Here is a 27,072-nt window from a genome sequence, read left to right on the forward strand (position 1 = left end):
TCCCCTTGTCAGTCTCCCTGCCCACTAGTCCCCTTGTGTCAGTCTCCTTTGTCCCCTTGTGTCAGTCTCCCTTGCCTACTAGTCCCCATGTGTCCCCTTGTGCCTGTCTTCCTTGCGCCCTAGCTCCCCTGTCACCCTTGTGCCTGTCTCCCCCAGCCTCCTTGTGTCCTTCTGCCCTGCCCCCTAGTCACTCACTGTTTGCCCGTGTCTTTCTCACTGCCCCTGTATGAAGGGGCTGCATTATGCTATGAGGGGGGCTGCATTATATTCTATGTGGGTTACATTATATTGTATGGCGGGGCTGCATTATACTTTTATGGGGTGGCTGCATTATACTATCTGTGGGCTGCATTATACTGCTGTATCAAGGACTATGGAAAATACATTATACTATATGAAGAACTATGGGGTGCATTATACTATGGGAAGTGAATTGTGCGACATGGATGACTATGGCAGTGCATTATACTATATGGAGCACTATGAGGAGTGTATTATACTATATGGAGGACTGAGCAGTGTATTTTAATATATGGAGGACTATGAGGAGTGTATAATACTATATGGAGGACTGAGGAGTGTATTATACTATATGGAGGACTATGAGGGGTGCATTATACTATATGGAGCACTATGAGCAGTGTATTATACTATATGGAGGACTGAGGAGTGTATTATACTATATGGAGGACTGAGTAGTGTATTATACTATATGGAGCACTATGAGGGGTGTATTTTAATATATGGAGGGCTATGAGGAGTGTATCATACTATATGAAGGACTGAGGAGTGTATAATACTATATGGAGGACTATGGGGAGTGTATTATACTATATGGAGGACTATGGGGAGTGTATTATACTATATGAAGGACTATGGGGCACATTATATTATATGGAGGACTATGGGGTGTGCAGGTTACAATATGGAGGACTGTGGTGCACATTATAATATATGGAGGACTATGGGGTGTATTATACTAAACAAGCAAAATGCTGCATATTCATTGAGTGATTGGATTATTTATGCCGGAACAAATATCCTTGTTCTTAGCAGCACATTGCCGTTGTAAACTGTAGATGGGCTGCTGATAACATGATACTGTATGGTGACAGATTGATCTAATATTGGTTGTTCGGTTCTCATCATTCTTTCTCAGTTGGTGTAAAGAGGCCGGGAAACAAGCGTGAAAGAACTTCAATGTTGTTGACCACACTCGTTTAGCGGCCTGAACACAGCGCATGTAAATACAACAGAAATGCTTCTGTGTGATGTGCAATATGCTAGCATTTGGGGCCCCATTTTAAACATTTGCCTAGGGCCCCATTTTGCCTAAAACCGGCCTTGATTGCATTCGCATCTTACAGACGCATGTACAATTGAAGCACTGCCTGCTGAGTCAGAGAGCGATGCCAGCAGTATGATCATGTCATGTGATCACGCTGCTGACGTCACTAGTGCCGTAAATCGATGGTAAGTGCTCCACTTAGTAGAGCTGAAGACAACGAAGATAGGAGGGGGGTATTTACTGCTCGCAGGGGTCTTTCATTCCCTCATTCCCTGGGGGGTGTTTACTGTTTATGTGTATTTACTGTGTGTGGGGGGCTATTTAGTTTGTGTGCGTTGTATTTACTGGATGTGGGTGGTGTTTACTGGGAGGGTGCATTTACTGTGTGTGTTATATTTAGTGTATGGGGAGGTATTTACTGTGTGTGTGTTTGAGTGGGGTATTTACTGTGTATGTATGAGGGAGTATTTACAGTGTGTGTGCCTGGGGGTGTTTACTGTGTGTTAGGGTTATTCACTGTCGGTGTGAGGGGGTATTTACTGTGTGTGTTGGGGGTATTTACTGTGTGTGAGGGGGTATTTACTGTGTGTGGGGGTATTTACTGTGTGTATATTTACTGTGTGTGAGGGTGGTATTTACGGTAACAGTCAGAAGGAGATTTACTGTGATGGGGTATTTAGTATAGCAGGGCTGGGTGAGATTTTGTGTAACGGGGTATGATTTGAGGACACAAATTTGGGGAACAGGTGCAGACACAATATGGGGAGTGGGAGAAATTTGAAGACACAATATGAGGAGGAAGGTATGAGATGGGGGCATGTATGGGGGATGGGTGCAGACACAGTATGGTGAGTAGTATGGGTGTGGATACACTATGAGGAGAGAGGGAAAAATGTATGAGGACACAGTATGGGAAGTGAGGGTGATGGGATGGGTGTGGACACAGTATGGGCAGTCAGAGGGATGTGTGAGGAGGCAGTATGGAAAGAGAAAAAGTAAATGTATGAGGAGGGAGGAGGAAACGTACAAGGAGACAGTATGGTGAGAAAAGGTGTGAGTGGGCACAGAAGAGACTGAGTAGTGTGGGGGTGTAGCATGGGGGAACAGTGTAAGGGCATAGCCAGGAGGCAACAGTATACCAATGAGGGGGAGTGTGATAAGGGGACACAGTATAGAGACTGGGCCCTATAGGGGTGACTCAGTGTGAGAGAACATCGTAAAGTATGGAAAGGAGGGGGCAGTGTGGAGAGCATGCACCATAAGAGGGACAGTGTGGGGTCATATTTTCTGCAGGGAATATAGTGAGGGGCAATTATTTATTCAGGGGCTTGGGGCTCAGGTTAAGGCAGAAATTGTTATTCAGGAGCATTATAATGACACTGCTATCTTTAAGGGCGTCAAGATGGAAGTCTGCAGAGACTGCTGTGGATGAGAAAACTCATGGAGTCTGGACAAGATGATGAAGAAAAGAAAGAGAACGACTCCAAAGATGACGTCATCTATAAAATACCTGGATGTAAATGTTTTTTGTTATACTGACTAATTCTCATATTTTTATTTATGTTAGGGATATTAAAGGCATTGTCCAAGTCTGTGATGAGTCTGCAGTCATTCTATGTGACTGCAGACTTCTTATTCTGTCCCCGGGGCCTGTGGCTAAAAATATGGCTCTGTGAGATGCTGAATCTGTTCACCCTACTTACAATTGGCGACGTTCGCAGATAGCTTAACTCAGCTGCAGGCACACGTTATGAAGAATCCAGAAGAGACTTTGATTTCTTTAAGAATTCTTGTTGAATGCATACAAACAGCAGCAGTTAAAGACTTTCTTCAGACAAGCTGAAAGTACATGTGCCTCTAATGAAGCCAAGATGAACACTGAGACACAGGGAGAAGAAGGAAGTGACATGACACCCAGCAGAGGGAGACAGGGAGAGAGAAGGGACAAACTTCATGGAAAGGGAGGATTTCAGCTATGCAAAACACAGGAACACATAGCAGCAATAAACAATATGAGAGACTGCAATACAGCATGTAAAATGTACAGGACAGTATGTAAAATGTCTAATTCATGGGACATAACACTCTCCATCTGAAATCTTTATATTTCATAATTCTTATGATGTCCTCTGGGGATGTCACTGTATACCTGAAAAACAAAAGGAAAACAAGCATGCAAGTAACAATAACAACAGTTGTAGTCCAATTGGTATGGTCCAATCTTCAGTTGGAGGCATGAAGTCCTAAACAGCGGGATAGTCCGAGTACAAACGTAAACCCATCTTCAGATTGGGGAAGCCGCAACGTGCAAACACTTCCACCAACCCAACAATCCGCTGGAGAAAGTTCAAGTGTTCAAATGTTCCAACACAGCTGGAGGAATATATGGCAGTAGGCTCCCTGCCATAAGCTGTGTCCATAAACAATGACTTTCATGTAATGTCCTCCTTTGGTAAAAGTAGCACAAGCTCAGTGACTGGACGGAAGAAAATACGAGTTGAACCGCCTTTCGTAACCTTGACTTCTACCTTAAAGATCTTCCCGTCATTGCTTGGTGTAACCTTGGTGATAAGAAGCGATGAGCTTCTTTATCTTTAAGGAGGACGAGGTCTCCCTCTTGAAGATTAGGTATTGCAGTCTGCCATTTGTGACGGCTTTGAAGCAAGTGCAAGTATTCAGTTTTCCAGCAGTAGCAAAAGACATTGGACAAGTGTTGTACCTGTTTCCACTGATGTCTTTAAATGTCCCCATCCACAAACTTCCCTGGAGGGATTGCGGCAGCTCCAACCTTCTGAGTAAGAAGTGTAGCAGGAGTAAGGATCATTGGTGCATCAGGGTCTGATGTTACTGGTACTAATGGTCTTGCGTTTATTACGGCAGACACTTCAGCCAGGAAGCTAACCAACACTTCATTGGTGAGGGGTAACTTGTGATCCAGCACCATCAAATCTAGGATTCTTCGAGCAATGCCAATCATATGTTCCCAAGATCCTCCCATATGCAAGAAATGTGGAGGGTTGAACACCCAAGTACACCCGTTGTCAGTCAAAAAGTTGTCAAATTGTAGTTCTTTGCACGCTCCCACAAAGTTAGTGCCACAGTCAGATCTGAGTTGCTTGGCAGGTCCCCGGATAGAAAAGAATCTTCTGAGGTCATTGATGAAACAAGAGGAATCCATGGATTCAATAACCTCAATGTGAACTGCTCGGATGCTAAGACAAGTGAACAGCACGGCCCACCGCTTACTGTTTGCAGCTCTACCATGGGTCCTTCTTGTAACAACTGACCATGGGCCAAAAACATCTACGCCGACGTTCGAAAATGGCTGGTCTGTGTTTAGCCGGTCTGCTGGAAGATTTGCCATTTGTTGATGTTGTTGTTTTCCTCTTAATTTTTGACATTTAATGCATTTATGGAGCACTGAGGAGACACATCTCTTCATCCCCACGATCCATAGGCCAGCGGACCTTATAGCGCCTTCGGTAAACTGTCTTCTTTGGTGCTGCACTCGTTCATGATAGTGACGGACCAACAGTGTAGCAATGTAGTGCCAACCTGGGATGATGATAGGATTCTGCTCCTTATCACATAGGTCAGACTTCTCTATACGACCACCCACCTTTAACAATCCGTGATGATCGATCACTGGGTTCAATTCAAACAGAGAACTGTTCTTAGACAGGCTAATACCCCTTGTGATACTGTCAATCTCGTGATTATATTCTTCTTGTTGCACACATCGGATGATGAATTGCTCGGCATGTCTGAAATCAGCAACGGTAGGGTGTCTTCTACACATATGCCAGTCACAACACTCTGATGTTTTGTTACCGGCAAAGGAATGGGTGATGTGAATTAGATGAGCTATGGCCCGCACGACAGCTGACCATCTTGAGAAGCGCTCAAAGCAGAGAGATCTCAGTTTCAATTTTGGCATCACAGAAGTGTAGTGAGTAGAAATGATTGGTCTGATCTCTTTGCGAGACTCTGGATCCACCAGCTCCCAAATGTTGTTGAAGTCCCTTGAACTGGAATCTTCATATAAGAGCCTTGGAGGTGACACCCACATGTTGTCATTGAGTTTAGACGCGGCGGTGAGTCTCGTCCCTCGGTCAGCTGGATTCATATCAGTAGGGAAGTAGTACCACTGGTCAGGGGTAGAAAAGCTTCTGATGCGCTCTACTCTATTGCTGACGTAGACATAAAATTGTTTTGTTTGGTTATAGATGTAACCAAGCACCACTTTACTGTCTGTGTAGAAGGTAAATGAATCAATAGCAATGTCCATTTCGTCCTTTATAGCTTCAGCTAACTCCACTTACAGAACAGTGGCACAAAGTTCGAGTCTTGGAACAGAGTGAGCAGGTTTCGGGGCAAGTTTTGCCTTACCGAGGATGAATCCACAATGCACCTTGTTGTCTTCTTCCAAGGTCTTCAGGTAGGCTACGGCAGCTATAGCCTATGTAGAAGCGTCGGAGAAAATGTGGACTTCTCTTCTGATGGTGGCTGAAATGGTGCCTGGGGAATAACAACGTGGGACTTGGAAATGCTCTAAGACCTTCAGAGACTTCTTCCACGCCTCCCACCTTTGTTGTTTCTGGGATGGTAGTGGAGTGTCCCAATCCATACTCTCGGCGGTCAACTGTCTCAACAGTATCTTGCCTTGAATGGTGATGGGTGCGATAAACCCGCGAGGATCATAGATGCTGTTCACAACAGATATGACTCCTCGTTTAGTGAAAGGTTTATCACAAGCTGACACCTGGAAAGTGAACAAGTCCTGCTTAATATCCCAAAGCAGACCAAGGCAGTGTTGCATGGGAGGAACGTCAGAACCCAGAACAAGATACCTTACACCAGCAGCATGATCCTCAGATGGAAATGCTTCTATTACCTTTTTACTGTTAGAGATTATCTTGTGGAGTCTATGGTTTGCTGTTGACAGCATTTCCTGAGTCCTAGAGAGCAGATCGATTGTCTCTTCACTTGTGGGAAGAGAGTTAAGCCCATGATCTACATAGAAGTTTCTTTCCACAAATAGACGAGCATCAGACCCATACTCTCTTTCACTTTCCTGTGCTGTCCGTCCTAGTCCATAGATGGCCACTGCAGGCGAGGGGCTGTTCCCGAAGATGTGCACCTTCATCCTGTAGTCTATGAACTTGTTGCGGACGTCGTTATCCTTGTGCCATAGGAATCTGAGGTAGTTTCTGCTGTCTTCTCTCATGATAAAATAATGAAACATTTGTTGAATGTCGGCCATTACTGCGACAGGTTCTTGCCTGAAGCGAATTAGTACTCCTATACGGCTGTTGTTTAGATTAGGCCCAATGAGGAGCAGGATATTTTTTAGGGAGATGCCTTCATACTGAGCACTGGAGTCAAACACCTCTCTAATTTGGTTTGCGAGGATGGTAGACACCAAAGGATGGGAGATACCAGCATTCTTCACCTTCTTTTAGCAGGGGTGCGGGTTCTGCGTGACCTCTGTCGAAGATATTCTGCATGAAGTCGACAAAATGTTTCTCCATCTCTGGCCTTCTCTTTAAGGTGCGTTTTAGGGATGAAAACTTTGCTGTTGCTTGTTGCAGATTATTAGGTAGCCTTGTTCTTGGATAACGAAAAGGTAAAGGTGCTACCCAGCTATTTGAATTGTCTTGGGCGAATTCCTTTTCCATAATCTTTATGAACTCTTTGTCCTTCCTTGCAGGTGCTAGCTGGTTGTCTTCTCTTGTAGAGTTGAACACTGTTGACCCGACGTCGTCATTGCGGGACAGGAATATGTTGGTGTCATCAGAGGTTTCTTTCTTCCACTTGTTATCGCTTATCTTCTCTTTCACCCAGTAATGATGTGGGCATGGTTGAAAGTAAGTGCTGCGACCATTTGGTAGGACGTGAGTCTTAAATGAGGAAATCCTTGTGGGTCTCTTCATCTTTCCTATACAGACATTGCCTATGATAACCCAGCCTAGGTCAAAGTGTTGAGCAAATGGAGTGTCGTGTGGCCCGTTGATTTGCTTATGTACCTTGTGAAGTCGCAGAATGTCTCTGCCAAGCAAGATCAGAATGTTTGCGCTGTTGTCGAGAGCTGGTATCTTGCCTGCCAAAGTCCTTAGATGAGGGTGATGGAGTGCAGCCTCTGGAGTTGGGATTTCCTCTCTGTTGGACGGTATCTGGTTGCATTTGACCAGAGTGGGTAAGGGTATCTCCGCATTGTTCTCAAGAGAAGACACCATGAGCCCACTGGCTCTTCTCCCAGAGACCTCCGTAACACCGCTGCAGGTGCCCAGGGTGTAGGGGTGAGAGTTTCCCTTTAAGTCAAACATATCAAAGAGATCTGACCTTGCAAGTGACCGGTTGCTCTGATTGTCCAGGATAACATACACCCTTGCGGTTTTTTCTGGTCGACCCTTGGGATACACATTCACTAGGCATTTCTTCGCACACAACTGGTCCCAGAGGCCATCTCCGCAGACCTCTGTGCATGAAGAAGATATTGTGATAGAACTCACTGTTTGAACAGCATCCTCCCCGCCTTGCCTTGTGGTGGGGGAAGGTGTAAGCTGTGCAGTGTTAGATTGGGATGAATGGAGCGCTTGCACATGCTCCTCACTGTCACACTCCAAACACTTAATAGATATTTTATAGTCCTTAGCAAAGTGTTTAGTAGAAGCGCAGCACCTGTAACATATCCCAAAGTTCTTCAGAAGCTCTTTGCGTTCCTGGAGTGGTTTCTTTCTGAAGCTGATGCACTTCTTTAAGGGGTAAGGTTTCTTGTGAATGGGACACATACGATTAGGATTCTCAACCTTCTCACCTTTGTTGTTCTTATCTTGTGATACTGAAGGTGTGGAAAGAACATCAGTCTTCTTGACGGACACTGGAGCTTGGCGGTTCCTGTAGTTAAGACGTGGACTCTCATGTTTAGGAGATGAAACAGGGTCGCTGTGTTTTTCATAGGAAAAACTTGGATCAGTCTTACACTCTGCAATATTTTCGATGAACTCGCAGAAGTAGGAAAATGGCGGGAAGGAGACTTAGTTTTCCCTTTTTGTATTTTGATCCAACCATGGCCCACTTATTTTGGATATTGGATGGCAGCTTGGAAACTATTGGGGTTACCCCATGAGCAGTGTCCAGGTAGCTGAGGCCAGGCAGGTACGGGTCTGCCTTGGCCAGCTGAAGCACTAACAGAAGGTCGCTGAGCTCTTGGAACCTTGCACTGTCCTTACTAGATACCGTTGGAAAATCCTCTAGTCGCTTGAACAGGGTCTTTTCTATGGCCTCAGGACTGCCATAGCTTCTTTCTAGCCTCTTCCATGCAGCGGTGAGACCCGCGATAGGTTTACTGATGTGGACAGATTTAAGTCTCTTGACCCGATCAGTGCATTGTGGCCCAAGCCACCTGATTATTAGGTCTAGCTCTTCAGTGGCGGTGATGCCGAGGTCACTGATTGTTGTTTTAAAGGTACACTTCCAACCCCTGTAGTTCTCAGGTTTATCATCAAACTTTGTAAGACCAGTCTTAGTTAGATCACGCCGAATCATGTACCTTGTAAAGCCAGTCATATCGGCATTCTCCGATTTTGGAAGGACCATTGCTGGCTTGGTAGCATTGTTCATACAGTCTGTGCTTTGACCTGGGAATGAAGGAACATATGGGGCAGTGTAGGCTTTCAGTCCATTAACTGACTTAATGAGCTTAGTTTCTGCCACACATGGGACTGTAATTGTGTGACTGAACGGAGTGTGGTGACTTGCCTGCATATTGGCCTGCACATATGTTTCTGAGTATAAGGTTTGGTGCGGTGCAGGTTTCCATTACATTTCGGTCCACAGAGGAGGATCAGGATGCAGGGTTGGCAGCGTATTGTACTGACCTTGGGTGCAGGATGCGGGTAAACACTCTGTGTCCTGTTGTCTCAGGGGAGCATCTGTGCGGTCAGGAAGGATTGCAGGAGCAGGGGGAGTGCTGTATTGGCTTTGTACATAGTCTCTAGTACACTTAAGAGGGTCTTCAGTATCAAAATCACTTAAACTGACACTATCTCTTTGGCTCCCACTGATGGCTTGTTCCAGGACCTTTAACCTTGCCATGGCTGCAGCGTGTTCGCATTCCTTTGCTAGGGCCTCTATTTCTGCCTTTTTTTTTCTTCTGTAGGGCCTCTGTTTCTGCCTTTCTTTTCATCTCTAGGGCCTCTGTTTTGGCTACCTCTATTTCCATCTCAGTTTTCTTTTGAGCGAAGGCAGCTTGTATTTTAGTGGCCTCAGCTTCTGAATGTGCTCTTACGAGCTATTCGCTGAGGGTTGAGGATTTTGAAGAGCGTGACTTAGATGATCGCTTTGACTGTCTGGCTGAGCCGGAAATACAAGATGACATCTCAGCTATTAGCGCGATTCTTGCCTCTGTCTTGGCTTTTATATCGCGCACCATGCTTTCTCTCTCAGAGTTAAGTTGTTGGAAAGCTTGCAGCTCTCTGCAGTGAACTGACAGGTTAAGTCTCTTTATCAAGGAGATCTACTGATCTGCTGTTTCTGCATACAGTTGATAACCTGAACACAGTTGTGCAAGGGTTCCCTCTGGTGGTCGTTCGAGAGAAGCAGGCTGAGACAGGCAGTCTATGTGACTCAGCAGTTTTTACCATAGCTCTGCTATAGCACGGAGAAGATCATGTTTACTGGATTATAGATTCTCCCTTACTTTCCATGTGGGCTTTGTGGGATGTCTAGCCTTCTCACTAGATGGTGGATCAAGTTTTATGCAATCTTCCTAACAATGGGTCTGGCAGAGACTATGTAGTCATTCCTTCAGCGATTCTGATTCACAGGGAGAAGGGCGGCTGTATCGTCTCTTATCTCTTATATGCTGAGAGCGGATGCTCTGCAGGAAGTTCTGTAGCTTTTTAGAAATTATGGGTGGCTTTACAGATGAATCTGGAAAGTCTTTTTTACTATTCTGTCCCCGGGGCCTGTGGCTGCAAATATGGCTCTGTGAGATGCTGGATCTCTTCACCTTACTTACAATTGGCCGCGTTCGCAGATAGCTTAACTCAGCTGCAGGCACACATGTTATGAAGAATCCAAAAGAGACTTTGATTTTTTTAGGAATTCTTGTTGAATGCATACAAACAGCAGCATGTAAAAAAGACTTTCTTCAGACAAGCTGAATGCACATGTGTCTCTAATGAAGCCAAGATGGAGACTGAGACACAGGGAGAAGAAGAAGGAAGTGACATGACACCCAGCAGAGGGAGACAGGGAGACAGAAGGGACAAACTTCATGGAAAGGGAGGATTTCAGCTATGCAAAACACAGGAACACATAGCAACAATAAACAATATGAAAGACTGCAATACAGCATGTAAAATGTACAGAACAGTCTGTAAAATGTCTCATTCATGGGACATAACACTTCTGAATTCTCACAGTACACACACTGCACACTCTCTGGTGCTGGTGATTTGAGTACATGTGGTCGCGTGCTGACAAGACATGCGTGGCCTCAATGAAAATGAATTGAGCGAGGCTGGGCTTGTCTAGTGGCCAGAAGTATCCAAATCACTTACTTGTGCAAAGGAGAATCCTAAATGTGTGCAGTGCCTGCGCTGTGAGAATTCAGAAGTCTGCAGCCACCTATAGTGACTGCAGACTTTCATCTCAAATTTATTTTAAATTCAACATTTAGACCCGCTGGTTTAAGTGTAATTAATTTATAAATCCACTCCAGTTCTTTCCGTTTTAAGAGACGGACTATATCCCCCCGCCGCTTCTCTGTGGAGGGACTGTGTCTATAATCCTGAATCTTAATTGTTTCTCAGAATGATTCATTTCTGCAAAATGTTTAGAAACCTGGAGGTCCAATCTCTTATTTTCTTATAGTGCAACGATCATGATTTATGCGGGTCTTAAAATCACAGGTGGTTTCAACTACATAGAGTAGAGAACATGTACATTGCAATAAATAGACAACATATTCTGAATTACAGGTAAGATAGTGTTCTATTCTATATTCCTTTTGAGTAGTTTGGTGAGTAAATGTTGGACCTTTAACCCCTTTCTGACATCGGACGTACTATCCTGTCGAGGTGGGGTGGGCCCGTATGACCACCGACAGGATAGTACGTCCAGCAGGATAGTACGTCCAGCGTGATCGGCCGCGTTCACTGGGGGAGCGCGGCCGATCGCGGCCGGGTGTCAGCTGACTATCGCAGCTGACATCCGGCACTATGTGCCAGGAGCGGTCATGGACCGCCCCCGGCACATTAACCCCTGGCACACTGCGATCAAACAGGATCGCAGTGTTCCGGCGGTATAGGGAAGCATCGCGCAGGGAGGGGGCTCCCTGCGGGCTTCCCTGAGACCCCCGGAGCAACGAGATGTAATCACGTTGCTCCGAGGGTCTCTTACATCCTCCTCCCTGCACCAGGCCCGGATCCAAGATGACCGCAGCATCCGGGTCCTGCAAAGAGGTGGCTTCACTGCGCCTGCTCAGAGCAGGCGCCGGGAAGCCTCCAGGAGTTGTGCACGTCAGATCACCGATCTGACACAGTGCACAGCAAAGTGTCAGATCGGCGATCTTACATTATAACATCATGCCCCCCCCTGGGGCAATGTTATAGTGTAAAAAAAAAAATGTTCACATGTGTAAAAAAAAAAAAAAAAATCCCCACCCCCCAAAAATATTGTTCCTATAAATACATTTCAATATCTAAATAAAAAAAAGCAATAAAAGTACACATATTTAGTATCGCCGCATCCGTAGCGACCCGACCTATAAAACTGTCCCACTAGTTAACCCCTTCAGTGAACACCGTAAAGAACAAACAAAAAAAAAACGAGGCAAAAACCAACGCTTTATTATCATACCGCCAAATAAAAAGTGGAATAACACGCGATCAAAAAGACAGATATAAATAACCATGGTACTGCTGAAAACGTCATCTTGTCCCACAAAAAACAAGACCTCACATGACTCTGTGGACCAAAATATGGAAAAATTATAGCTCTCAAAATGTGGTAACGCAAAAAATATTTTTTGCAATAAAAAGCATCTTTCAGTGTGTGACGGCTGCCAATCATAAAAATCCGCTAAAAAACCCGCTATAAAAGTAAATCAAACCCCCCTTCATCACCCCCTTAGTTAGCGAAAAATAAAAAAATAAAATTTTTTTATTTATTTCCATTTTCCCATTAGGGTTAGGGCTAGGGTTAGGGCTAGGTTTAGGGTTAGGGTTAGGGCTATGGTTAGGGCTAGGGCTAGGGTTAGGGCTAGGGCTAGGGTTAGGGCTAGGGTTAGGGCTGGGTTAGGGCTAGGGTTAGGGTTAGGGCTAGGGTTAGGGCTAGGGTCAAGGCTACAGTTAGGGTTGGGGCTAAAGTTAGGGTTAGGGTTTGGATTACATTTACGGTTGGGATTAGGGTTGGGATTAGAGTTAGGGGTGTGTCAGGGTTAGGGGTGTGGTTAGGGTTACCTTTGGGATTAGGGTTAGGGATGTGTTTGGATTAGGGTTTCAGTTATAATTGGGGGGTTTTCACTCTTTAGGCACATCAGGGGCTCTCCAAACGCGACATGGCATCCGATCTCAATTCCAGCCAATTCTGCATTGAAAAAGTAAAACAGTGCTCCTTCCCTTCCGAGCTCTCCCGTGTGCCCAAACAGGGTTTTACCCCAACATATGGGTTATCAGCATACTCAGGTCACATTGGACAACAGCTTTTGGTGTCCAATTTCTCCTGTTACCCTTGGGAAAATACAAAACTGGGGGCTAAAAAATAATTTTTGTGGAAAAAAAAGGATTTTTTATTTTCACGGCTCTGCGTTATAAACTGTAGTGAAATACTTGGGGGTTCAAAGTTCTCACAACACATCTAGATAAGTTCCTTGGGGGGTCTAGTTTCCAATATGGGGTGACTTGTGGGGGGTTTCTACTGTTTAGGTACATTAGGGGCTCTGCAAACGCAATGTGATGCCTGCAGACCAATCCATCTAAGTCTGCATTCCAAATGACGCTCCTTCCCTTCCGAGCTCTGCCATGCGCTCAAACAGTGATTCCCCCCACATATGGGGTATCAGCGTACTCAGGACAAATTGGAAAACAACATTTGGGGTCTAATTTCAACTGTTACCCTTGGAAAAATACAAAACTGGGGGCTAAAAAATAATTTTTGTGGAAAAAAAAAGGATTTTTTATTTTCACGGCTCTGCATTATAAACTGTAGTGAAATACTTGGGGGTTCAAAGTTCTCACAACACATCTAGATAAGTTCCTTGGGGGGTCTAGTTTCCAATATGGGGTCACTTGTGGGGGGTTTCTACTGTTTAGGTACATTAGGGGCTCTGCAAACGCAATGTGACGCCTGCAGACCAATCCATCTAAGTCTGCATTCCAAATGACGCTCCTTCACTTCCGAGCTCTGCCATGCGCTCAAACGGTGGTTCCCCCCACATATGGGGTATCAGCGTACTCAGGACAAATTGGACAACAACTTTTGGGGTCTAATTTCAACTGTTACCCTTGGAAAAATACAAAACTGGGGGCTAAAAAAAAATTTTTGTGCAAAAAAAACAAATAATTTTTATTTTCACGGCTCTGCGTTATGAACTGTAGTGAAACTCTTGGGGGTTCAAAGCTCTCACAACACATCTAGATGAGTTCCATAGGGGGTCTACTTTCCAAAATGGTGTCACTTGTGGGGGGTTTCAATGTTTAGGCACATCAGGGGCTCTCCAAACACAACATGGCGTCCCATCTCAATTCCTGTCAATTTTGCATTGAAAAGTCAAACGGCGCTCCTTCCCTTCCGATCTCTACCATGTGCCCAAACAGTGGTTTACCCCCACATATGGGGTATCAGCGTACTCAGGACAAATTGTACAACAACTGTTGGGGTCCAATTTCTTCTCTTACCCTTGGGAAAATAAAAAATTGGGGGCGAAAAGATCATTTTTATGAAAAAATATGATTTTTTATTTTTACGGCTCTGCATTATAAACTACTGTGAATCACTTAATGGGTCAAAGTGCTCACCACACATCTAGATAAGTTCCTTAGGGGGTCTACTTTCCAAAATGATGTCACTTGTGGGGGTTTCAATGTTTAGTCACATTAGTGGCTCTCCAAACGTAACATGGCGTCCCAACTCAATTCCAGTCAATTTTGCATTGAAAAGTCAAATGGCGCTCCTTCGCTTCCGAGCTCTGCCATGCACCCAAAAAGTGGTTTACCCCCACATATGGGGTATCGGCGTACTCAGGACAAATTGAACAACCACAACTTTTTGGGTCCAATTTCTTCTCTTACCCTTGGGAAAATAAAAAATTGGGGGTGAAATGATCATTTTTGTGAAAAAATATGATTTTTTATTTTTATGGCTCTGCATTATAAACTTCTGTGAATCACTTAATGGGTCAAAGTTCTCACCACACATCTAGATAAGTTCCTTAGGGGGTCTACTTTCCAAAATGGTCACTTGTGGGGGATTTCAATGTTTAGGCACATCAGGGGCTCTCCAAACGCAACATGGCATCCCATCTCAATTCCAGTCAATTTTGCATTGAAAAGTCAAATGGCGCTCCTTCGCTTCCGAGCTCTGCCATGCGCCCAAACAGTGGTTTACTCCCACATATGGGGTATCGGCATACTCAGGACAAATTGTACAACTTTTAGGGTCCATTTTCTCCTGTTACCCTTGGTAAAATAAAACAAATTGGAGCTGAAGTAAATTTTTTGTGAAAAAAAGTTAAATGTTCATTTTTATTTAAACATTCCAAAAATTCCTGTGAAACACCTGAAGGGTTAATAAATTTCTTGAATGTGGTTTTGAGCACCTTGAGGGGTGCAGTTTTTAGAATGGTGTCACACTTGGTTATTTTCTATCATATAGACCCCTCAAAATGACTTCAAATGAGATGTGGTCCCTAAAAAAAATAGTGTTGTAAAAATGAGAAATTGCTGGTCAACTTTTAACCCTTATAACTCCCTAACTAAAAAAAAATGTGGTTCCAAAATTGTGCTGATGTAAAGTAGACATGTGGGAAATGTTACTTATTAAGTATTTTGTTTGACATATCTCTGTGATTTTATTGCATAAAAATTCAAAGTTGGAAAATTGCAAAATTTTCAAAATTTTCGCCAATTTTCTGTTTTTTTTCACAAATAAACGCAGGTAATATCAAAGAATTATTATCACTATCATGAAGTACAATATGTCATGAGAAAACAGTGTCAGAATCACCGGGATCCGTTGAAGCGTTCCAGAGTTATAACCTCATAAAGGGACAGTGGTCAGAATTGTAAAAATTGGCCCGGTCATTAACGTGCAAACCACCCTTGGGGGTAAAGGAGTTAATCATTAGGTGGCAGTTCACACAGGCCAGACATGGGAAACAACCTTTCCTTTGTATTCCAGTTAAATATATTTGTGATATTTGGTTTTTTTTAAAGGACCCTGAATATCCGATGATCCCTTAGATTTTTACTTCGTCTGTATGAAAATAAAGGTGGATGTGTAATTCTTCTACTCTTGGTAAACATTTAGGTAACATGTCCCAATGTTTTTTTTTTATCACCCCTGCTACAATTTTACTTTCTTCCAAATAGGTTGTTACTTGTGGTGTCCTCAGTATCTCTATTTTCTTATTTTTTTGAGATAATATCAAATCTCTATCTAAATTTTTTACTCTACTTTTATGTGTGGTCAATAATTTCCTAGGGTACCCCCTGTCCTTAAATGTATTTATCATTGTATCCAAAGCCCTATCCAAATTTTTTTCTTCACTTATTATTTGCCTTATTCTCAATAGTCGGCTCAGTGGGATCAAGTTTATTATTTTTTGAGGATGATGGCTATTGTAAAACAGCAAATCATTCTTATCTGTCTCTTTAACAAAAAGGGATGTATTCAATTTGCCATTCTCCTGTGTTATCAAAACATCTAAAAATTGTATATTCGATACAGAGGATACCGACGTGAATTTAATGGTCTAAACTAATGTATTCATATACTCATGAAAGTCAGACAATTCCTCCTGGGTTTCTGTCCACAGGAGGAAGATGTCGTCTAAGTATCTCCACCACCCCAATACTTGTCAGTAGTGGTGGGACACATCTCGTCTATGTGTCCCACAATATATGTTTAATGTAAAAAAAAATAGAAAAAAAAATGGCGTGCTCCCGCGCAATTTTTATACACCAGGGAGGGAAAGCCAGAGACTGGGGGCTGGTGTTTATAGCCTAGGAAGGGGTTTAATACCCATGGATAAACATGGATCTTCCCAGACTATGAATATCATTCTGCAGCTGTATATTTAGCCTTTACTGGCTATTAAAATAGGGACCCACCAAAAAACGACGTGGGGTCCTATAATTAATAGCCAGAAAAGGCTATGCAGACAGCAGCAGGTTGATATTCATAGCCTAGGAAGGGGCCATGGATATTGCCCCCGGCTACAAATACCAGCTCACAGCCTCTCTCTTCCCACTGCCCCGGCATATGGGGTAATATTTGTGGGGTTGATGTCACCCTTGTATTGTAAGGTGACATTAAGCCAGCTTAGTAATGGAGAGGTGTCAATAAGACACCTATCCATTACTAATCCTATAAACACACAGCCAGAAATAAAGTATTTGGATGAAATCAAACACTACACAGTTTTCCCATATTTATTGTTTTGCCAATCCATGCGATGCCCTCGATCTCCTGCAAAAAAAATTAAAATAATAAACCAAAACAAATACCCCCTGGTCCGATGTAGTCCATTTAATAACGAGTGCCCCACGACGATCTCCCCTATAGAGCTGTCACATCAGGAGATGTGACTGCTCTATAGGCCTCCAGTGACACAACAATTCTCAATTTCCCATTGACTAACATTGCTTGTGCACTACACTGCGGATTTGATGCAATTCCACGCGTCCAAAAACGCTGCGGAAACGCATCAAAATCCACAACGTGTGCACATAGCCTAAGAGACCTTTTTAAATGCTTAGGAAGCCTTTGCAGGTGTTTTTGCTAATTATTCTAAGTTACTGAGATAATGACTTTTGGATTTTCATTGACTGTAAGCCATAATCATCAACATTAACAGAAATAAACACTTGAAATTGATCACTCTGTTTATAATGACTCTCTATAATATATGAGTTTCACTTTTTGTAATGAACAACTGAAATAAATTAACTTTTTGATGATATTCTAATTTTGTGAGATGCACCTGTATATGTATATAATCCACGTAGGGGATCACCTAAACTAAGTGGTTATATTATATTATAGGCAATCATCACTTTTATGTCTACTCCTTATGCATTTTAATGCCCTATTCTATGTGTAATATCTACATTTTCATTCATTTATACTCTATGTATATATTTTTCTGCTGATACACTATACATTCCCCATATGATATATACTCATGGAGACTTATGTTTCTGATTTAGATCTATACTGGGATTGTATAAATTGTATAAACAATACTTACTGTTCCTATTTGTTGCTATTTTGCATATTTACAAACAATATGGAAGCACACTGTGATGCTAGTCACTTCTCACGGCCAAGCTCTAAGTCAGGGTAGTCAAGGAGTCCAAGGTCAGAAGCTAGGAGGGTATGTCATAAACAGAAGAAAGAGACAAAAGCATAGTCAGATAGCGTTCTATGTTCAGAATACCAGGAGGATAGTGGATCAGAGCAGAAGGGGTTAAACTGACGGATGGTCAGAACAACGAAAGATCCAAGGCCAGGCAACGAAAGATCAACATACAGAACACAAGTCACAGAGAGAACAAACCACACTTGGCTGAATGTCTGGCAGTGATCTGGGAGAAACATCTCAGTTAAGTAGTGTTAGGGCTGGCGGAATGCACCAAGTAAATATTGAGATAATATAGGTGCGTTCGCAGCCCGGGGTCCGCCGTGCAGCAGTGGAACCTGCTGCTAGTATATGGCGGCACTATATGGTGGTTCAACGCCTGAATAGACACGGGTTCCGTCACCCGGTCTGTATAGGAGCGAACTCTGTTGCTTCACAGAGTCACCGGGATTAGGATAACGCTGTGCCCTGTTAACCTCACAGAGGATCACAGCTAACTAACAGAGCAGGTAGCATACAGTGGTCATACAGTCAGCATCAGCACACAACTCCTCTCCGGAGGTGCCGGACTTCTAATGACTATACGCCAGCCCTAAATTCACACACACAAACTCCTCTCCGGAGGTGCCGGAATTCTAGTGGTTATACAGCCGATCCTGAGCACATGCAGACACAGACCACAAGGTAGCTAAGCTCATAAACATAAGTTGATAGTAGCGCATTGCTTTGCGGCCATGCAAACCTTTTATAGAGAAAGCTCTCCAGGACCTTCCTAGTGGTCCAATAGGAACTGCTTCAGGACCTGAGGATGTGACCCTCGACCTCCAATGAGAGGTCGTCCCTTGGGCATGCTCAGTAGCGGAAAAGCAGGACTTAGCCCCAGGAGCATCTGCTCGCCGCAGAACAGTGCTGGTTACAATGGCTGAGCCTGGAAGATCAGCAGTAACCAAGCGCACAGTATCTGCCTGAGCCGGACACTGGGACCGACGTCTCCACTGAGCAGGCTCCACTGCAGCTGAAGAAGAATGGGAGACCACAGCAGAGGTGGCTCGAGATTCCCCCTGTGCAGCGGTGGGAACTCGACACCTAACAAGTAGCCTGCCAATCACCTGGGATTGTTAACACCTGGAGACAGCCAGCGACTTCCAGTCTCAGACCTGTTAACACCATTTATAAGGCAAGAAATCCCACTTATTAAACCTGACAGGGCACACCTGTGAAGTGAAAACCATTCCCGGTGACTACCTCTTGAAGCTCATCAAGAGAATGCCAAGAGTGTGCAAAGCAAAAGGTGGCTACTTTGAAGAACCTAGAATATAAGACATAATTTCAGTTGTTTCACACTTTTTTGTTAAGTATATAATTCCACATGTGTTAATTCATAGTTTTGATGCCTTCAGTGTGAATGTACAATTTTCATAGTCATGAAAATACAGAAACATCTTTAAATAAGGAGGTGTGTCCAAACTTTTGGTCTGTACTGTATGTACGACCTGGACCACTCCCTTGGGCATGTGATTGGTACAACATGATGGGAATATGTATTATCATCCTTCATTTCCCCCCAAACACATGGGTAATTCATGTTACTCATTTAATTATCAAGATCTTGCTTACTTCACCTAGTTCATATCAATTTTTTCTTCAGTAAAAGAAGTTTAATTTTCAATTGTGGTCTCCTTTCATAAACTGGTTAACAACTGGTCCTGGCAAACCAGGGTCATCGGTTACATGCAGCCCGCATGGGTGTATCTCCCCTAGGACACAAGTCCACACACTCAGCCAGGACCCCCACATTTGCCGTGCCGGGGTGCATGAGACTAGTACCTCTCCCGTTACTACCGTACCGCGCACACGTTACACATGTGTTATTCTGTCTGAGGGAGCCCTAAAGCTTTGTGCACATAAGAGGGAGACTTCAAATGATATATATTACTTTTGTGTGTTACAGGTTGGAAGTTTAAATGCTTGCTTTTTTGCTAAGAAAGGATTCCTAGTTGAACTTTATGAAGCAAGAGAAGGTAGGTATTTTTCTTTACAATAAATATAAAGCTACGGTATATTTGCCAAACAATTTCACCATGCCTAATGTTAGTATGTAGTTACTACAATACCATTTAGCAGTGCCTTATTACTTTGGGATCTTGGGGTATATTCACACATTGATTTAGAGAAAAAAAATCTACAACTCTCATTCATATCAATAAGGCTTTCAGAAATGTACATTCTTGCTGCAAAAGCAACCCTTATTCAAATGAATAGATGGAATTTTTAATCACAGAAATGTTTTCAACATAACTATCATACTTAGAGACGAGTACAATACGTGACAGCGATAGAAAAAAAATGATAAATGTTCTGCTGGTGTATTTCAGCTTAATTTTAGCAGTATTTTCTTCCTATGCACAAACAGAACAGTTTGATTATTCCTGTTAATAGTATCGTTAGGCCTCATTCAGACTTATTTTTCACGTACATGTTGTATCTGTTTTCCATAGATAGAACATGTCCTCATTATATTTTATTTGGGCTGTTCACATGTCAATGATGTGTCCACAAAATCATCACATACTGTAGATTTTAGTTTTTGGAGCCATAAAAATTACACAGATCCCATGAATGTGCAATCCGTGTGCTGTCCATTTTTAACATTTTGGTAGATTGGTGAAGTTTAGTCATTTTTTTTTTTGGCATGTAAGAAAATCATTGTCGTTAAAGGGTATCTGTCAGGTCATTTTTATGTACACTACTAATGGTATGCTTGGGCAGCCTTTTTCCGATATTTCGGATTTATTTTTGTATGTGACCCCGTTGAGTTCCTGTAAGCCCAAGAAAATGTTTTGTTGAGCGCAAGTCAAGCTTACGGTGGGTACAGAAAGTATTCATACCATTTAAATTTTCCACTATTTGTTTCATTGGAGCCATTTAGTAAATTCCAAAAAATTCATTTTTTTCTCATTAATGTACATTTTGCACCCAATCTTGACTGAAAAAAACAGAAATATCACATGGTCATAAGTATTCAGACCCTTTGCTCAGTATTGAGTAGAAGCACCCTTTTGAGTTAGTACAGCCATGAGTCTTCTTGGCAATGATGCAACAAGTTTTTCACACCAGGATTTGAGGATCCTCTGCCATTCTTCCTTGAAGATCCTCTCCAGTTCCGTTAGGTTGAATGGTGAACGCTGGTGGACAGCCATTTTCAGGTCTCTCCAGAGATACTCAATTGGGTTTAGTTCAGGGCTCTGGCTGGGCAAGTCAAGAATGGTCACAGAGTTGTTCTGAAGCCACTCCTTTGTTATTTTAGCTGTGTACTTAAAGGGAACCTGTCACCACGTTTTTGGAAGATGGGATAAAAATAGCGTTAAATAGGGGCAGAGGTGGGCGTTACATTAGTGTGTGTGTTATGCGTTTATTACCCACCTAAGTTGCCGAAATAACTTTGCAAAGTCTCCGTTTTCGCCTGTCAATCAGGCTGGTCAGGTCGCATGGGCGTTGTCTTCCCCCAGATTTGGCGTAGTTTTCCGTTGGTGGCGTAGTGGTGTGCGCATGCCCAAAGTCCGGAATCCTCTTCCAGGGGATTTAAAATAGCGCGGTGTTCGTTATTGCATTGGTGATCGGTGGGCGCGGCCATCTTCCTTTGGCCGCGCGTGCGCAGAAGCGGCGCTCTGCTGGCCGCGGCTTCAGGAAAATGGCCGCCGCGATATCCATCTGCGCACGCGCGGCATCCCGCGGCCATTTTCCTGAAGCCGCGGCCAGCAGAGCGCCGCTTCTGCGCACGCGCGGCCAAAGGAAGATGGCCGCGCCCACCGATCACCAATGCAATAACGAACACCGCGCTATTTTAAATCCCCTGGAAGAGGATTCCGGACTTTGGGCATGCGCACACCACTACGCCACCAACGGAAAACTACGCCAAATCTGGGTGAAGACACCACGCCCATGTGACCAGACCAGCCTGATTGACAGGCGAAAACGGAGACTTTGCAAAGTTATTTCGGCAACTTAGGTGGGTAATAAACGCATAACACACACACTAATGTAACGCCCACCTCTGCCCCTATTTAACGCTATTTTTATCCCATCTTCCAAAAACGTGGTGACAGGTTCCCTTTAAGTTCATTGTCTTGTTGGAAGGTGAAACGTCGGCCAAGTCTTAGGTCCAGAGCACTCTGGAAGAAATTTTCATTCAGGATATCTCTGTACTTGGCCACATTCATGTTTCCTTCAAAGACAACCAGTCGTCCTGTCCCTGCATCTGAAAAACACCTCCATAGCATGATGCTGCCACCACCATGTTTCACTGTTAGGATTATATTTGGGCAGGTGATGAGCAGGTGATGAGCCTGGTTTTCTCCACACATACCACTTAGAATTATCACCAAAAAGGTCTATCTTCATCTCATCAGACCAGAGTATCTTATTTCTCATAGCCTGGGAGTCCTTCATGTGTTTTTTTTGCAAAGTCTAGGCGGGCTTCCATATGTCTTGCACTGATGAGCGGCTTCTGTTGGGCCACTCTGCCATAAAGGTCCAACTGGTGGAGGGCTGAAGTGATAGTTGACTTTGTGGAACCTTCTCCCATCTCCCTAGTGCATCTCTAGAGCTCAGCAACAGTGATCTTGGGGTTCTTCTTTACCTCTCACACCAAGGCTCTTCTCCCACAATTGCTCAGTTTGGCTGGATGGCCAGGTCTAGGAAGACTTCTGGTGGTCGCAAACTTCTTCCATTTAAGGATTATGGAGGCCACTGTGCTCTTAGGAACCTTGTGTACTTGTGCCTTGCCACAATTCTGTCTCTGAGCTCCTTAGCCAGTTCCTTTGACCTCATGATTCTCATTTGGTCTGACATGCACTGTGAGCGGTTAGGTCTTATATAGACAGATGTGTGCCTTTTCAAATCAAGTCCTTTCAGTTTAATTAAACACAACTGGACTCCAATGAAGGATTAGAATCATCTCAAGGAGGATCACAAGGAAATGGACAGCATGTGATTTAAATATGAGTGTCTGAGGAAAGGGTCTGAATAATTATGACCATGTGATATTTCAGTTTTCCTTTTTTAATAAATTTTCAAAAATTACTACATTTCTGTTTTTTTCAGTCAAGATGGGGTGCAGAGTGTATATTAAAGAGAAAAAAATGAACTTTTTTGAATTTACCAAATGGCTTCAATGAAACAAAGAGTGAAAAATGTAAAGGGGTTTGAATACTCTCCGTACCCACTGTATGCAAATGCTTAATGAATATGTACCCCTTCCCTTACCCATAATCCCACCCACCCCTCTGACGGTGTCAGTGATTTAGTCAGACTGTCATATCCCGAGGATCGCATCGCAATCCTCGGATTGGCCGTCTGCTCTCCTGACTTGTACACGACAGCTGCATAGAAATACATGCTGTCACACTCGGGTCATGAGAGCAGATGACCAGATCGAGGATTGTGATGCGATCCTTGGGCAAGTAATATGGCATTCTGACGAAATCACTGGTGCAACAGCAGAGGAGTGGGCGGGATTAACATGATGAGGAAGATTTTACATATATATATTATATATATATATGTATATATACACTCACTGGCCACTTTATTAGGTACACCTGTCCAACTTCTTGTTAACACTTAATTTCTAATCAGCCAATCACATGGCGGCAACTCAGTGCATTTAGGCATGTAGACATGGTCAAGACAATCTCCTGCAGTTCAAACCGAGCATCAGTATGGGGAAGAAAGGTGATTTGAGTGCCTTTGAACGTGGCATGGTTGTTGGTGCCAGAAGGGCTGGTCTGAGTATTTCAGAAACTGCTGATCTACTGGGATTTTCACGCACAACCATCTCTAGGGTTTACAGAGAATGGTCCGAAAAAGAAAAAAAATCCAGTGAGCGGCAGTTCTGTGGGCGGAAATGCCTTGTTGATGCCAGAGGTCAGAGGAGAATGGGCAGACTGGTTCGAGCTGATAGAAAGGCAACAGTGACTCAAATCGCCACCCGTTACAACCAAGGTAGGCCTAAGAGCATCTCTGAACGCACAGTGCGTCGAACTTTGAGGCAGATGGGCTACAGCAGCAGAAGACCACACTGGGTACCACTCCTTTCAGCTAAGAACAGGAAACTGAGGCTACAATTTGCACAAGCTCATCGAAATTGGACAGTAGAAGATTGGAAAAACGTTGCTTGGTCTGATGAGTCTCGATTTCTGCTGCGACATTCGGATGGTAGGGTCAGAATTTGGCGTAAACAACATGAAATCTTTGGGATGTGGTGGAACGGGAGATTCGCATCAGGGATGTGCAGCCGACAAATCTGCGGCAACTGTGTGATGCCATCATGTCAATATGGACCAAAATCTCTGAGGAATGCTTCCAGCACCTTGTTGAATCTATGCCACGAAGAATTGAGGCAGTTCTGAAGGCAAAAGGGGTCCAACCCGTTACTAGCATGGTGTACCTAATAAAGTGGCCAGTGAGTGTATATATATATATATATATATATATATATATATATATATATATATATATATATATATATAGAAATTTGAATAGGCTGCTCCAAAGTCTTACAGTTCACTGGGGGAATTTCACTGCGGTGAATTTGAACTGCATTGTACACGGCTCTGCAATAGGAGACTTTTTCTCACTGTGCTAGTGGGGATCTCCCCTAGCGAGGACACCGCAGTTCAGCCCAGCAGAGAATGCAGCTTCAGTGGCCTGCAGTAACCTCAATTACGTCACCGCTAGTCACTGATACTGAGCTCGCAGCAGCTCATTCATCATTGGTTTTCAGCCTAGACAGTCACATTTTGGCATCGCCCAGGTTGAAAACTGTTTATCCCCCAGACATGGAATAAGATGTGGGACAAAACAAAGGACAGGTGAGGGATATTGTTGTTTTTTTAATTTTTGTTTTATTACAGAAGATGAAGGCTTTGGTAGAATGTGTGTTAGGTGAGTATACAGGTGCTTCGCACAGAAGTAAAATATCATCAAAAAGTTAATTTATTTCAGTTCTTAAATAGAAAAAGTGAAACTCATATATTATATAGAGTCATTACACACAGAGTGATCTATTTCAAGTGTTTATTTTTGTTAATGTTGATGATTATGGCTTACAGCCAATGAAAATCCAAAAGTCATTATCTCAGTAAATTAAAATACTTTATAACACCAGCTTTAAAAATTATTTTAAAGTCCGAAATGTTGGCCCACTGAAATGCATGTTCAGTAAATGCACTCAATACTTGGTCGGGGCTCCTTTTGCATCAATTACTGCATCAGTGTGGCATGGCATTGAGGCGATTAGCTTGTGGCACTGCTTGAAGCAGTGAAATTAATTAAGTTTTTGAAGATATTCTAATTTTGTGAGATTCACCTGTAACTGTGTTTATTTTTAAATATAAAAGTAAAAGTGTGTTTTGTTTTTATTTCAAATAAAAGAATTTATACTTGCTTTGTCTTTATTTGCAATATAACTATAGGATTAGTAATAGATAGGTGTGTTATAGATGCCTCTTCATTACTAATCCGCAGGCTTGATGTCACCGGACAATACGAAGGTGACATCAAACCCACAAATATGAGCTCCCCTTGCCACCGCTACAGTGCAAGTGGGAAGAGCTGGGCAAAGCACCAGAATTGGCGCATCTGATAGATGCGCCTCTTCTGGGCAGCTGCGTGTAGCTATTTTAAGGCTGGGAGGGCCAATATCCATGGCCCTTTACCAGTCTGAGAATACCAGCCCCAAGCTGTCTGCTTTAGCGAGGCTGTTTTTTTTAAATTATTTATTTAATTCAAAAAATCAGAGTGGGGACCCCTCTATTCTTGATAACCAGCCTAGCTAATGCTGACAGCAGAGGGTTACAGCCTCCAGCTGTGAGTTGTGCCTGGCTGGCTATCAAAAATATAGGGGAACCCACACTTTTTTTTTGTTATTCTTTATTTACAACGTGGGGCCGGCTGATGAATACTCCCCACTCCCCATCAGTCGCTCCTGCTCTCACTGTTATTAGCGGCAGCAGGCATTGGCTGATGGGAGCAGTAGTCCCATCAGCCAACACCGGTGACCGGAGATCAACGTTATACTTCTGATCACAGCTGCGGGCTAACGCTGTCATTTGACAGCATGGGAACTGGCTGTCTGACCGGTCGTGATGATTTTACCGCCGATCAGAAACAGTGTTTGCCGCACTGTCATGTGCATGACAGTGCAACAAACACCTGGTGTTCACAGGACTGAACCCAAACAGTAACTTGAACTTCCTGAAGGAGTCTGTGTTCTGTGTCCGTGCCAGAACAGTAGGTGTCAGTTTTTTTTGCTCAGCATAGACAAAATGCATGTCACACACATGGACACTGATGACACATGGATGAGTTTCATGTGTCATCAGCGAGGCACATAGCGGCACCAGGGAAAAAGTAGTACAGTTTGTGCTGAAACCAGGCGCCGGCTGCTGAAGACGGCTCCCATTATTGCCACCTGGTTGCGCTGAAGTCAGATCGACCAGGAGACAATGATGGGAGTTATATGCAGAACCTGCTGTGTACATCCTATGTAAAATGAAGAAAAAAAGATGGCGTGGGCTACCGTCGATTATTAATAACCAGCAGAGGGAAAGTCACCCACTGGGGGCTGATACTACTAGCCAGGGAAAAGGGCCGTTAGCCAAAATCTCCACGTCGGACAGGTGAAGGACATAGTAATGATTGTCTGAGAGTCAAATATCCAACATGTCAAGATAATATAGTGTCCAGCTGAGAATATCAAAATGGTCAATAGCAGTAGCAAAAAAAGAAGGAAAAACCAAGGTGTCAACCAGGATGTCGAAGACAGCATGACCAGACACAATCAGTGCTAATATGAACACCCCAGCGTCCAGTGTACTTTGTGTGTTCTTTCTCCCATACAGGACCCCCATTAATTTATTCTGATGGCTCTATATGTGACACAATACACTACTTAACTCTATGTACATTTTTGTTTATTATGACCATAATATATATTGGGTCACTGTTCTTTTGATGCCTATGGACATTTGATATAGTACTGTTTGCACAGTTGGGCCCATAGGTGGTGATATTCGCATTATTCTCCAGCAGCCCACCTGGGGGCACACTACATATAAGCATTGTTGGGCATAATGTGCGATGCTGGGGACCGCTTGGCCTGCACTATGCCTGCTGTTATGCTTTAGCACTTCCC

At 43.5% G+C, this 27,072-nt stretch overlaps 1 protein-coding gene across 1 annotated transcript in view; it reads left to right on the plus strand.

The window, feature by feature from the left end:
* The window catches only part of KMO (kynurenine 3-monooxygenase), a 705,013-nt gene that overhangs the window by 135,387 nt on the left and 542,554 nt on the right, over positions 1-27,072 (plus strand). Inside the window, exon 2 of the mRNA XM_077292788.1 lies at positions 19,828-19,897. Within this exon, the coding sequence (XP_077148903.1) occupies positions 19,828-19,897 (70 nt within the window). The remainder of the gene's footprint in view (positions 1-19,827; positions 19,898-27,072) is intronic.

This window comes from Ranitomeya variabilis, chromosome 2 (genome assembly GCF_051348905.1).
Source record: "Ranitomeya variabilis isolate aRanVar5 chromosome 2, aRanVar5.hap1, whole genome shotgun sequence".
Lineage (NCBI taxonomy): Eukaryota > Metazoa > Chordata > Amphibia > Anura > Dendrobatidae > Ranitomeya > Ranitomeya variabilis.